This window comes from Dipodomys spectabilis, unplaced genomic scaffold, assembly GCF_019054845.1.
Source record: "Dipodomys spectabilis isolate Male_0828 unplaced genomic scaffold, ASM1905484v1 ptg000140l, whole genome shotgun sequence".
Classification (NCBI taxonomy): Eukaryota; Metazoa; Chordata; class Mammalia; order Rodentia; family Heteromyidae; genus Dipodomys; species Dipodomys spectabilis.
In genome coordinates this window covers 20,838,719-20,851,718 of record NW_024870817.1, presented here as the reverse complement: position 1 = coordinate 20,851,718, position 13,000 = coordinate 20,838,719, and the positions used below count along the sequence as shown (strand labels likewise).

Sequence of the window (13,000 nt, the reverse complement as noted above, 5' to 3'; positions counted from 1 at the left end):
GGCACTGTCCCTCAGCTCTTCAGCTCAAGGCTAGCACTCTACTACTTGAATGATAACTGCCGGAGTGCATGACTGCCTGACTAGTCTGTGCTGGTGTGTGTGTGTGTGTGTGTGTGTGAAGAAACTGTTGTGGGTATGTTGGGAGACACATATGATAGAAAGACTTACTTTTTAATTGTATGCCTTATATATCTTTTGAACTTTTCATATGCATCCTATTTTTAAACAATTGTAAAATAATTATAAACTAAAACTTAATGGAAAGCCTTAAAATAGAAGTACTTAAAGATTCAAACACAAAGCAGTTTCTTCTTTTCCAATTAATTAAAGGAAAAGTCATTCACTTACTATGAAGAAATGTACAACATCCATAGGAACTAATGCTAGTATCTCCTAGGTCAGGTACTATGCATATAAACATCAATGATGATACACACACAGAAATACAGAGGGTAAGCGTTCTTTGTGCAAAAGCATTCCCGTTTGAAAATCACGGATAACCGAGGCAGATCTTTCCCCACTTCAGATATCAATTCAGGTTCATAGCTCTGGCTTTGGGTTAAGCCTGGTAAACATACCTCATCCTTTCTACAGCCTATAGTAGTTAAGTTCAATTCTTGTACTTTGGATGTTTTGAAAGTACTGTGTAATCATCCTGCTTGGGCATTTTTACATTTGTCCTGCATTTTTCCATCAGGAACTTTTGAGTTGAATTGAGGTATTTGTAGCTCTTATTTTCCTTCTTATCCAGAAAGGGCAAATCAGGATAATGCCCTGATTTCTTTCTGAAAACTTGTAAGTAAAAGTGCCTCATATTTTAAGTTTTTCCCCAGTGTGTTAAGTTTCCAAACACATCCTCCAAAATTCCTCCTTAATCTCATCTTTTCCTCTCTTCCTTTGGAAGCATATGGCCTGATTCACCTTTCCCACTATTGCAACAATATACATTTCCTTCATAGGACACCTTGAAGAAGATTCTAATCTTTCATATCTGGTGTTACAATCTTTGGTTCTCTGTAAACATGTTCTTTTAGAATATTTTGTCCAATCAAAATCAGAATCCATCAGACCCAGTAAACAGGGAGGAGACAAGGCACACTCTGTCGCCTGTTTAAGTGTTATGGTCAGGACCCACAGTCTTTAAAGTCAATTGCCTTTGAAGTTTTGTAGTCACATTGGTTACATAGACGTTACTAACATTTTCAAAAAAGAAATTTTGACTTAGGCCAATAGTTGTTTTGCTCAAAGGAATACAGAGTAACCTATTTGAGGCTAGATTACGTGAAATTAATGATAAAAGTGGCATTTAAAACAATCTATAATTCTAAATAGAACCAGACATATAGATCTATTCTGGGAAACCTCAAAAAAACCAAAACTAATGTCAATTTTATCTCTTCATTTGAGTGATTGTAGTATATGCCTGTTATCAATTAATTTAACACAGCTCTAGTGCTTAAAAACTACTTGTGGTATGGTGAAGATAAATTGCTGCTGACTTTATTGGCACCCATTGTACCATGTTAGAAGTAGAAATGCAGCCATCCAAGTAGCAAGATCCATATGGTCCTTGCTAATGTAAGTGAGCTTGAGCCACCAGACCTAGTGTTTCTTCCCAGGTAAATTAACTGGGTAGAGAGGTCAGAGCAGCAGAAGTCACCAAAAATGCTTGCTAGGGCAAATCACAATATTTTGATATTGGAAGTACAGATTTGATGTAGATTACCTTTCTCTTATACCCAACGTTTCCCTTAGTAATGATTTTTACCAATCATCTTCATCGCTGGGGACCATGACCAAATTTTTCTATCCTGAAAAACAATGCTCCGTGAACTTGAGGGCTTTAGCTATTCTTCAGGTTCCTTCAAAGTAGCCTTTAATGATCATCTCCAATTCCTTCTTGAAATAACAGTTTTGTGTATGCCCAGCACTGTTCTCATCAATCTTTCTACATTAACTTATTTCATCTTGATATGAACCTGTTAGATTTATGTAGGTTTTTATCATTTCCATTTCATGACCTAATTTTTAACCTTTGCCTCCATGAGCTCAGAAAAACAAAAGTCATGTTTATAGACAGCAAGTACTGGGGTAAAAAAAATGAGCAACTCCATGCTGGTCGGCCATCTCTGACTGACAGAGGAAAGTAGATGAGCCACTTATTAGGCACAGTTTTAGTGATCTGATATTTGCAATCAATAATCCAGTGCCAAAAGCCATGGTTCCCGGAGTGCAAAGCTTAGGGGTGAAGAGACTCACTGAAGATCTGTTTTCCCCATGGGGCTGAATCTAGAGTCCAGGCAGGAAGCAGGTGCCACCTCCGATAGCTTGAGAAGAAACACCCTGGCAGAACTCAGTGAGCTCCTGTCAAAATGCGACCACTCCTGTTGGGTACCTCTTGCTGGTTTGAATGAGGCTTTAAATCCAAGTCAATACCCCAGTTTCCCTCAAGAACAGACACAGAAATGGTCCAAGTGCTCTATGAACAGCGACAATCACCGTACTGCTCCCCGTTTACATTTATGGCACAGGACTCAGGCTGAGAAACTGGTGGCTGCATTTGCTCTATGTACGACTGTGTCAGACTCTCAAGCTAGTGCTAAGAGAGTTGAGTCTGGCTATGACTACGGCATGGCATCGTGTTTACAATGAGCTGCTCTTGTCCCTTTATCCCATCCCTCTACTAGTTCATTCAGGGTCACCCAGATGTCCCCTCCCCATGCCTTAGACAATGCATTCACGCTTCCCCTATCCCCCTCCAGCCAGAGTCACCAATGGCTTCCCTGTTCCCAACCCTGGAGACAGTTTTTATTCATCAAGTAGTGTGATTTAACTGAGGACAGAAGGATATTTTTTAAGACACAAATATGAAGAAAGTTAGGCCAATGTAGCCAGGATACCGACACATACTAATAACCATGTTAAATGCTTGAGTTTTCCTGAGATAGCCTTAGCTATCTACTTATTAAACAAAGAAAGAATTAAGCCAGGAATAAGGAGTTTGTCATTGTATTTCTTCCTGGGGTTTTTTAGCAGGGAGAAGATAACAGAGTATATTTGGAGTATAACAGAGTATATTTGGTCACTTTCTTTTTGTTTTGTTTCTTATTAATGGTTTGTCTGGTCTGCCGTAGGGATGTTTCTATGGTTCAGTTGTTTCATTATATCTTGCCACAGAAACCATCTTTACAAAAGGAGACTCTCTTTTCTTAGCATCATAATTTCATGATGAAGTTTTAACTCCCTTGAACATACCTTGGTAATGGATATTGCCCTGTGAGAGGCAAGTAAATAATAACAGTGTTCAGGTGTTGGGGACAGGTTTGACACGAATTATGTCTTTCTCTCAAAACCAACCATCTCCTTCAATAATGATCTTATCACACATGCTGTCCTATTTTGGAAAATAATACCCCCAGGCCTAAGGGCCCCTTCAGCTTCAGTACCTCTAGTTTCTCAAAGCAGCAGCCTTTCAGAAGTTCTCTTTCACCTAGAGACCTTCTGTAAGGCTGACTCAAGCTGACAGAATAAGCCTCCATACTTCTGCCATTCCAGGTTCTGCCTTCCTCTCCCTTTGCATATTTGCATATTTTCTTTCTCTTCTTTGATGCCCTCCATTGGCGCCAAAGCAATGTGGACCTTCTGTAGGTGTCTTCCCTGCTTGCAGTTGCAGTTTCTTCTGGTGCGAATGTGCAGAATTCATGAGATCTCATGGATGAAGGTGTGCTTAGTGAATGGAGACAAGCTGTGTCTGTGTACGGCATGACCATCATCCTTTCACCCTTCCATCCTTACTGAACATTGACTGATAACATCTAACTGCCTAGTCCTTTATTTCCAATCTCTCTTCTGGTGAGGTGTGTGGAGGTGAGTGGTCCTTCAACTCAAGAGGTCTCAGGTATCGCCAATTAAATTCTGAGCAGTTAGCCCTCCCTTCCCCCCCCCCCCCCCCGCCTTCTCCGGCTCCCAGGTTTGTTGGAAAAGATACATACCATCATACTGCAAAGGGCAAATAGATATCCTGTAAGAAAGGAACTTTACATGGCGAGGGCATAATCTACATAAGTAGATTTACTGACCTTCAAACTTGCTACTTTCCTTCATTAAGTTGTTAAAGGTGTCTTCATGCTGCAGTCGAACTTTCCGTCTCTCTGAAGCCAGATTGTGTTCTTCCCGATCTTGCTCACTTAGAAGTATGACTGGTTTCAAATGAATCTAGAGAAAGGAAAACATTTATCTTTCATCACCTTGTTATGTTACAAATGCACAATATAAATTCTGCAGAAACAAATGATGTGCTATATGATTCTGTAACTCAAGGAAATCGTATTTATGGGTATTTTCATTAAGTGAATTCTGGATATTTTTTTCTTAGTTTAAAAATTTTAAAGCCAGCATAGGCTTAATTATTTCTTCTTATAATAAGGTAGGTGCTTTGGAAATAATTTTTGTTGATTTTATAATTTGTCAACAGAACTACAAAACTTGAGTTTTTATAAACTATGAAACTGATGAATGAGGAGAGGACTGTGATGTCACACTTCTTCGGAAAAACTAAGACTTCAAAGAGATGGAATACAGATGTTCTAGAGAAAACTGCTTTGTACCAAGAGGTTTTCCAAATTTGGACATTTCATCACAGAAAAACATCTAACAAGCAAACTGAGAAATCAATACATCAGAGTGAAGCTTTGATTGACCTCTAGAAACCTAGGAATATGATGACACAGCACCAAGGGCTGAAGTTCTTCCCCAGACACCCATGTGCCCATCAAGTGTATGAAAGGGCAGGTTGCCTGCTGGCTTATGTCCAGAACACCTCAAGTCTAATCTGACCCTTGGCCCAGGTAAAGATGAAATAAACCAGTGATTCATAATATGAAGCTTAAAGTCCAGAGTTCTCCTGAACTGCTTTGCCTTCTTTGGTGAGAATGCAGACTGATGATCTACTCTGGGTCAGCTGTTTATGTAATCTCATCTTAGTTCTGTGACCAGCAAAATATAAAAACTGCTTAGGAAACTTATACTTTTTATACCCCTGAAATCAAGATATGTTGCATATATTTTGTTAATACTTAATTCACAGACTAAGAACACTACATGTGACTGAAAAGGATCTTGAGAGCAAATGACACCTGGAAGTTGAGCCTCTCTGAAGGGCTATGCCTTTTTATCCCATCCTATCTCCTCTAACTTCAGTAAGCTTGACATTCAGAGTCCAGTGTGCTCTGTCAGGTCTGCCCAGACAGCATGTAGTCTTACTGGAAATCACTTGCCCAGAACTTTTACAGTAACCATCTGTACCTGTTAATCACCTGTCAATCACCTGACTGTGAGTCAGCAAAAGGACCTCAAAATCTGAGGTCACTTCTGCATCCCCTGAGGCCACACCTCTTCATGGCCTTTCCCTATATCTCTCTCCACCATCAGTGGAGCTACAGTTCACTACACCCTACATCCTACACCCTACTTCCGAGTGCAAGCTGGCAGTTTGGTATCCCCAATAAACTCTCTTCTGCCTGAACTGCGTGGTGGTCTCCTTTCAGAAACCCTTACGCTGTGCAGCCTTGCAATGATCTCCCAGTGTAGCTGTTGTACTAAGTCTCTTTAGGCATTGCCCATTTTGCCCTGGGATTTGGACACAATGCAGGCAGTCCTCTTGGTTCAACCCAAATCACAGCCTTTTCATGTCACTCTAAATGATGTGGTACTTTTGAGCCAGATGGTTCCTAACTGGAAAATGAGTTCGTCTAGGAAAAGGAGCTTTAAGATTCAGGTTATCTGAATGGCCACTTACAGCTACCAAAAGGTAGCTGATTTCCCAGCAAAGCTCTCAGGGCCAGTTCTTCAGTCTCGGGAGAAGCATAACTGAGATGTCACAACTGTATGCTTATTCCACGTGTTCTCAAATTCAGAATGAGAAGTCTCAGCTGGAGGGGAAAACAATGGCTATTTGTCCTCCATGAAAGGAAGGGGTTGTCCATGTATACTTGTGTATGCATGTCTAGTATGTGTCTATGTGTCCTGGATGTTTATGTATACTGCTCTCAGATATGGGAACTCTGCATTCTCTCTCATAATTCTCTCATTCTGGAGTTTAAGGATTTTAAGAGATTATAGCAGAACAGATAGGTTGGAGAGGCATATCTCTTTTGAGTAGCATATGTTAGTTGTACAAAGAGGTTTCATTGTGATATACATGCACACAATATATCCTGATTGGATTCACTTTCCCTCATTCCTCCTCCTTCTTAAAACAGCTTCAGAAGGTTTTATTGTTCTGTTCCTACATGTGTTCCTACACAACTATGAAGTACTTAAATCAAATCTACCTTCCTTCTCCCTCTCCATTCTTCCTCCTCTTTCCCACTGTGATCCTCTATGTACCCAACAGAACGTATTTTATATTCCTGTCATCCTTTTAAGCATATATTAATTGTACAAAGGTGATATTTCACACATGTACATATTTTACTTGTCACCTTAATGCCTTCTACTGTTTTCTTTCCTTGTCCTTCTATCCTATTATTCAAAAGTTCTCAGTGATTTCCTTATGCCACCTTCATTCACAAATGCAGGGTATTTAGATGTTATTCACCCTCCATGACTGAATGCTTTAGATTTTCATAAGCATAGGATCTCTGGGATGCTCTGACAAAATATAGACTTCAAGTTCTTTGGCACACTAGCAGTTATAATTCTACAGGCCCAAGTTCTGTCCCAGAAAGCTGCATTTTAGATAATATAATTAACTGATATGAACTTCCATTTTGAAAAGCATCAGTCGGGCAATACAAGTTTGCTTTATGGCATCTTTAATTTGGGACATAGAGTGGGAGAAAGATTCCAGGGTATAAAATCCTGCCTGACCTAAGTGTAGAGCTGTTGGTAAGTGTGGTTCTGTTGGGAACAGGGCAAGCATTGCTATGTCCTAGGAATAAGTTAGATTTGGTCTAAGGAGGAATAATCTCAAGGGTAGATTGAGCATCTATCACTTCCAAGTGGGGCTAAAAGAAATTGATGGGCTCACTCCTGGAGTGAATCTTAGAATTCATCAAATTGAATTGTTATATTTTAAGATGCTTAGCCTATGGTCTTCCATTTATGGGATCCCAATCACAAAACCTCTAACACTACAGAGAACTGGTAGAGATGCAATCTTAGGCAGCCTAAGATGAGCAGATGCAGCCTATTACCAAGCAAGTGGTCAGGCACTACATCAGGTCAAGGGTTTTATTTAATAGTACTTTACCCCAGATGCCTTGGAGCTTTGTGTATATGTGTGTGCATGCATGCGTGTGTGTGTGTGTGTGTGTGTGTGTGTGTGTGTGTGTATTTGGTACTAGGACTTGAACTTTGTACCTGGGCACTGTCCCTTAGCTTGTTATTCAACACTGATGCTCTACCACTTAAGGTTGCTTTCTAGCTTTTCGTTCGTTAATTGGATAAGAGCCTCACAGAGTTTGTTGTCTGAGCTGGCTGTCAGCCTTTATTTTCACCTCTCAGCTTCCTGAATGGCAAGGATTAAAGGGGTAAACCAGTAGTTCTTGGCATCAAGCTTATTTCTAAACTTCAATAACTCAGCAACTTTGCTGTTTTTCCTTCAGGGATAAAAAAAAATGACTGCATCATAATACATAACTGCTTGCTAAATTTCTCAGCTCAATGTACCTCAATTCAAGTTTCAATTATATAATCACAAAAGCACTAAAGCAGTAAGCTCTATTTTTGAGACACTGTTATGACCTTCAGATCATGTAAAACACAAAAGAGTTCCTTTTCCATACATTGTGTACATATTCTGTTCTTGAAAGTCCTCTTCTCAAAGGACCTTACTACTCAATCCTATGATGTTGGAATGATAGCTGTATAGAAAGTGTTTGTGAATAGCAAATCTTGAGAAAGTGAATCTCATGATAAGAATTATTTCTGATGTCACTGTGACTATGTACTTTTCTTACAAGAGATATTTCTTCACATAGAAAACTTACCTTTTCTTCTCCAACTGGTTTGGCTACAAATGTCGAGAAAGCCACACTAATAACTTTCTCAATGCCAGTGAGTATGTCCTGTACTATGACCCTGATACTGATCTGAAAGAAAAGAAAAACAAACAAACTGTCCATCATCCAGATAGCACATTCGATTGCAGCATCTAGAATTCAGTTATGCATTTCCCGGATCTTGTCTTTCAAGTTTTAAAATGAGATCAGCAATTTAAATGATTTTAAAACAACACTGCTCTTCCAATGATGTTCTATAGAACTGGACAAATAACTTTTCTGAACCATAACCATGTTTAACCTTTTGTCTCTGCATTTTAGAACTAACATTGCATAGGCAGAATTATCTCATGTCATGTCAGCTTAGTTTCCTTTTTTTGTTTTTGAGAAAGTAAGAAGGCAGCTGAAATACTGCAATGAGAAATGAGAAAAGCCCTAAGCTGGTCCTCAGGTTTGAATTATGGGTAAACTCAGGAGCTTATCTTTAGAGTATGTCTAATTAGTAGTTTCTGCATGTCTCAGGCAGATAAGGCATTGTACCTTTCTGGAACAACAGGCAACCTCAGGAATCTTAGTTCAGCACCGTGTAATCAATGGGAAAGAATATCAATTTCTACTTCTTCACCAGGTACAGCATGTATGAAAATCTATGAGTCACTTTAAGTCATTTATCTTGAAAATGCAAATTCACACTTGCATGGTAGATTCTAACTAGATGTTGATTGACCAAACTTCAGCTAATTATCTCAAGCCCTCAACCAAATCTTACCCATATAGTTTCCATCTTCAGAAAAATTGGCAAGTGAAATATAAAATATCTAACAACAGTTAGTTATGTAGCAACAGTTTCAAAGAGTTTTTTTTAAAAAGTTTTGAATATTGTCTCCTGTTAGAACAATTGACAGAGTTATTTGTGGTATGCAAATGTCTCTGAGACACATATGTGGGCGGGGGCGGTGGGGAGTAAATTCACTGTGTTATGAGAGAGTAGGAAAGATTAGAATTACATTCCATGAAAACAACTGGAAAACCAAAAGGTAAGAAGCCACTATTTTCACATATAGGAAACATTGGCCCAGGCCTGTGATACTGGGGACCAGGAAACCACACGAGAATACCACAGGTCCCAGATTTCCAGCATGAAGGAAACTCCTATAAGATGCTGGTCAGGGAAGGAAAAACTTATTTACTGAGTGGCAGAGCCAGAAATCAGATCTAAGCAGATGAACCCAAGGTGCAGGCTACCGGAGAGGAGAGATAGAGATAGAATTCCAGAAGTATGCTTTTGGGTTTCTTTGAGTCTTCATGTAGATACCAGTTTTAACATGCATAGGGTGAAAGGTCACAAAGCCAGACCACAAGAGATCCGCCCCTTGCCATTATTTTATTAATATCAACTCGTAAAAAAAAAAGGGGGGGGTCATTTTGACATGCTTACAACATCTTTTAATGAACAGCTACTGGAAAGCTGTGATGTGAACAATTTCAAAACTGGCAGTCTTTTGAGCTCTCTCCCACCAGACCCCATGGAATACACAATACATCATAGAATCCACAGAAGACTCCCACTGAGAAGGAAGACTAAAACATCCCCAACTTAGAAGAGGGACTGACTGCCTTTCATAAAGCAATTAATCGTGGGGAAAATTTCAATAGGTGGCAGAGGGAGGGAGATATAGAAGCAGAGTTTGAACAATAACTAGAACAGTCAGAGAAAGAAAATTCCTATTTTGCCTAGAACCAAGAGAGTACAGTACCCCTCTCCCACATTTGCTTCCCGTGCGTCCCTCTATATAAAAGTAGTGTACTGCATTCATGGAATTTGAGTATCAGGCTTAAATGAGAATACCCGTGAGTCTGATTACAGACTTACAGGTCTTATGAAATTTAGAAGCCTGTTACTTGCAAATACTATTCTAGGACTTCTTCTCTGCCCGCTGTTGTAAGTATGGACTGGCAGGAAGAAGGAAGAAAAGGCTGCTGCTTACCTCCATGCTTGTGCTGAATGCTCTAGTCACTTTCGCTTTGATGGTTATAACTTGTCCAACCCTTGTAAAACAAAAGCCAAAAAAAGACCTCAATAACCCTAACACATTTAATTCCAGATTTAAAGATGTGCTTGAAGACATGCACCGTAAACAGTTCCACTTTAGCATGGGGTATGAAGTTTCTATATGGAAAACTCAGTATAATGATACCAAAACATAGAACTTAAAGACAGGTGCTAATCATTATAAACCACCCTTGGGATGTCCATTGACTCCATTTAGAAAGAAAAGGGCCTTTGCAACGATAGCATACAGAGACACCCAAAGTCTGCAACAGATAATTCTACTTAAAGTTTTCCCCAAAGTTCTGAGTTCAGGGCCCAAGTCACTTCTGATCCCTTCACCTTATAAAGAACCAAGAGCTAGCACTCTTGAATTTTCTCCTTTAACGTCAAAGCTGAGCTTCTTTCTCACTGTCTTCTTTGTTCTTCTGTTTCAATCTCTTAATAGTCCCTATCTCTTTCTTTACAAAGGCTCCATCCATTCCCACCACTCACTACCCTGTCTCTCTCCGCTATCAGCCCTGCTCTGTCAATTCTTTTCTCATTTGACTATAAATCTCTACCCTTATCTGGCTCTTTCAGTCTATGAAAATGGTTAGGGCTTCTCCTTTAAAACAAACAAACAAACAAGCAAACAATACTTTCCCTCAAACCCATTCTGTTTTAAGATTTTTTTACTCTTTTTTTATATGCAGACTTTCTAAACGAATCAGTATTTTTCTAACTTATACATTTGACAACCATGCACTGAGCTCCACCTAGCCCTGACAATGAGCTAAGTATAAGCTTCAGTGATGAACAAGACAAGGTAGCTGACTCCAAGCCTTTGGGATACCAACGTGTAAACGAGAGTTGCCTGATTTGATTGTTGTAGCTGGGAGATGAGTCCCTGGGACACACCATACCATTCTCTCTTCTTTTATATATACTTGAAATTTTATTTATATTGAATTTTTCTACACTATGAGTAGTAAAGCACATAAGCGCTCTCACACTGAAAATGTTTTTCACAAGTTACTATCTCCGCTCAGGTGCATTTGTGTTTACCCATCAACCTAATGATGGAATTCACCATTGCAGAGATACTTTTCATTAAAAAGCTTTCTATGTCTCAAATCATAATGTATTTAAGCAAAGAGTTTCTTCTCAACAAAACCGTTAAAACTATGACTTTACACTTATTATACTGACTAAAAGTAGGCTCTTTAATTATTTTTCTGACAAATTTGGATTGGGTCAAATGTCACACACTTTATATCAAACAAGATCACTGACTCCCAATGATTAAGGTGTCACAAAATCGACATTGCAAACGAGTGGACAAAAACCATGAGAAAGGAATGATAGAGTAAAACGACTTACCTAGCTGTTTCCTCAAACTGAATGTCATCCACAGAGGCAGTGACACAGGAAACTCCAGCATGCTTTTCAGCTTCAAAATTGGTTTAAAAATACATATATATATATATATATATTATATACTATATATATGATAAATTATATGTGATATATACTGTGCTCATAGTTAACCTTTAAAAGTTTATTTTATCATAAAGAAAACAGAATAATGTTCAAGTAGATTTGTTTTAGTTACCCATCCTCTCATTCATTATAGCACTGCTATACTTGCTTTCTCTGGATGATCCACATCTATATGAGTTCCTTTGCTCTATTTCTTATAGCATGGTAATTAGTTGCTGTTTCTTATAGCATGGTAATTAGTTGCTTTAAGTAAATTTTAATTTACACAATATTTTATTGGAATTTTAATACCAATATTAAGAAAATCTGAATAGCCATTTTAACAAGTTGGTGCAGACTTTAAATATTCTGTCAAGTATTACCCTCCTGTTGTTTTATAAATAAAGTGCCAAAGCTTCATCCACTGTCTGATATCGCTAATACCTGAATATGTTTAAATCACTTAACCATTGTAAGCACTGAGCAGTATGGGAGACCTTAAGATCGCCTGCCAAATCAGAAAACAGTTCTCTGGGTATCAGAGAAAGACAAATTGGCACACAGCAAGGATTTAGTCAATAGTCCCAAGTAAGAAAAGTCAAGAAAACATTATAAAGGGGAAATTTTTTAAATACATCCTTTCCCCTGATGAAATTATGCAGAAAAGTTGAAGTTCTAATTTTGCTAGTTGTAAATAAGCGTTCTTCCAAACACACACATGAGAAGAACAGAGTTGCCAGGGAACTAAATATAGCAAACTGTGTGTGAGAGCAATGGGGCAAGAAGGATGGGTTTTCCAACTATAAAGTTCAGTGAAAAGGAAAGAAATGGAGGTAGAAGACTATAAATGCTCAAGGTGAGCTCAATTTAATTCACGTTGTCAAGCCATTTGTCAAATTCTGGCTGATTTCTAGACACTGAACTGAATTAAGCCCATCTTTTCACCAATCTACTCAGTTAAAGATCTGGCCTTAGTTTACGTCCTTTTAGAGCTTGAACTGAGGCACTAAAAGACAACAACTGAACCTTTTCAAATAGATTCTTTAAATCATTAACTAAAGAGTACTTAATAAAATATCCGTTCCTGTTGCTTAACACGAGTGAACAGGATGTCCATATTGTTAAACTATTCTTATTAATACAGTATTACTGTGTATGCCAGTGTGGTTACCCAATTTTAAATTATTTAAGTCAGGTGCTGGTGGCTCATTCCTGTAATTCTAGCTACTCAAGAGGCTGATAACTGAGGTTCTTGGTTCAAAGGCAGCCCAGGCACAACCTCCCTAGCCATAAAAGAAATGCAAATCAAAACAACATTGAGATACCACCTCACCCCAGTTAGAATGGCAAAAATCAAGAACTCTAAAAACAACAGATGCTGGAGGGGATGTGGACAGAAGGGAACCTTACTGCATTGTTGGTGGGAGTGTAAATTTGTTCAACCACTTTGGAAAGTAGTATGGAGGATCCTCAAAAGACTCCACAT

The 13,000-nt window shown here is 38.7% G+C and overlaps 1 protein-coding gene across 1 annotated transcript in view; it reads right to left on the bottom strand.

Annotated features, from left to right (window-relative positions):
• Acot12 (acyl-CoA thioesterase 12) overlaps nt 1–13,000 on the bottom strand; it is a 38,479-nt gene that overhangs the window by 17,380 nt on the left and 8,099 nt on the right. Inside the window, exons 2-5 of the mRNA XM_042690809.1 lie at nt 11,416–11,485; nt 9,992–10,052; nt 7,992–8,093; nt 4,080–4,215 (exon numbers count right to left, since the gene is read on the bottom strand). Of these exons, the coding sequence (XP_042546743.1) occupies nt 4,080–4,215; nt 7,992–8,093; nt 9,992–10,052; nt 11,416–11,485 (369 nt within the window). The remainder of the gene's footprint in view (nt 1–4,079; nt 4,216–7,991; nt 8,094–9,991; nt 10,053–11,415; nt 11,486–13,000) is intronic.